The 1,858-nt window shown below is 40.5% G+C and overlaps 1 protein-coding gene across 1 annotated transcript; it reads right to left on the minus strand.

Annotated features, from left to right (window-relative positions):
• Positions 1–580: 580 nt before the first annotated feature.
• On the minus strand, positions 581–1,228 carry LOC107822193 (WAT1-related protein At4g08300-like). The gene has a single exon (XM_016648713.2). It carries the CDS (start codon positions 1,226–1,228, stop codon positions 581–583), a length of 648 nt encoding a protein of 215 aa, XP_016504199.2.
• Between the last annotated feature and the right edge of the window lie 630 nt (positions 1,229–1,858).

Raw genomic sequence — 1,858 nt, forward strand, 5'->3', positions numbered from 1 at the left:
AACAACAAACATGACGGATTAAACGATTAAATCAATATATTTCCTTTAACACAACTAAATTCTTTTTAGACAAATAACAAGATCGACGAATAAACAATTATGAACTTAAACTTGATCTTAACAATATTAACAATTTCTAACAATACATAAACACATGAAACAAATTGAAGAAATAATTAATTAAACTTCAATTTGTATCTAACAAACATTAAACTAACAAATACTCACTTAAACAACAATACAAACATGAAATAAACATGAAACATAACTAATTAATCTTTCGTTTGAAATCTGAAAAATTAATTTAACAAACAACACATGAGCATGAACTAAAAATTAATTCAAACGATAAACAAAACAAACATTTGCCGATTTTAGATTCGAAAATATCAAAGAAAAATACGGACAAAATAAAACTCAAAAACTACTAACCGGATCGAAATGAAATATGTACGGACTGTTTCGACGAACCTCGAATGGGAATGAATCTGTCCGGATTCGACGACGAACTCAACGACAAACTCACCTTCCTTGTAAACTTTGACGAACTCAAAACGACGCTCGACGACCTCGACTAAACTCAACCGAGCAGCTCGTCTGAAGATACAACAGTTGGAACCTTTGATTTCACAGTCGTAACATCATCACTAATATCGTCAACTATGGTTGACCTTTCTTTGATGTCCACAACTGGTAATTCTTGGTCTTTTCCTATCTCATTTCCTTTACCCTCCTTACTCTTTCCCCACACCACAGAGTAAAGTCCCATGACTATGATAATTGCTCCAATGCAGCTTCCAAGGTGGACTGACTCAGCCAAGATAATAGCAGCAAGAACAGAAGTGATGACCATACTCAAAGGGATAAAGGCTGTCACGAACACTGGGCCTTTAACTTTATTAACTATACTTTGCACGTAATATGCAATTCCCAAGCAAATGATTCCAGAATAAGCAGCAGCAAGGAGCCTAGCATCGAAGCCAATTTTCCATGCATTCCAATCACGTTCCATTATAAGAGCAACAAATCCTCCTTCCACTATGCCCATCACACATACCCATGCTGCCAGAGATAGCTCTGCTGGGTACTCCTTCAATGTCATCGATTGAACAATAAAGAAAACGGACCAACCAACAATGCAAGAGATGAGCTCAATGGTTCCGGCGACCCAGTTCTCGGGGGTGGTGTTTGGACTAGTGGTTTTCGAAAAAGATGGTGCAGCAGCCATGGCTGTCTTGGTGGAGCTGAAGACGTGGTTGACTGACATGAAGATGGAGAGGGAGCTGAGGCGACGGGATAGTGACGACGCAGCAGCGGCTGCGATGAGCAGCTGGGGACGGGGGTGATGGTTTGGGTCGTTTGGTCGTCGACTAGTTATGGTCGTAGATGGTGTTTGGACGGTGTTTGGGTGGTGTTCGACGGGCTGGACGGGATGGACGGAGGGAGTCGATGGCGGACAGCAGTGGTCGTCGGATTTAATGGAGGATCTCCGGAGAGGTTTTGGAGAGGAAGAAGATAGGGTGGCCATTGTTGGCTTTCTTGAAGCTTGAGGAAGAAGAAGAAGATAGGAGGGGGGCGGATGGTTTAGGTCTTTTAGGGTTTTTGTCTTCTTTTTGTTTTGTTTTGTTTTGTAAAACGTAAGACAAAGGGGTTTGGGTCTTTTGGGTTATGGACTGGGTCGACCCAGTTCGAAATAGACTGGGTCGTAGGGAAGATTGGGCCATTTTTTGGGCCTGTGGCTTGAAATCGAAGAAGAGGCCCAATTCCGACTTTCTTTATATTTTCGCTCTCTTTCTTCTTTTATTTCTCTAAAACTAAATTATAAAAATACTTAAACTATTATTAAGAAGTAAATTAA

Source organism: Nicotiana tabacum, chromosome 8 (genome assembly GCF_000715075.1).
Source record: "Nicotiana tabacum cultivar K326 chromosome 8, ASM71507v2, whole genome shotgun sequence".
NCBI classification, from domain to species: domain Eukaryota; kingdom Viridiplantae; phylum Streptophyta; class Magnoliopsida; order Solanales; family Solanaceae; genus Nicotiana; species Nicotiana tabacum.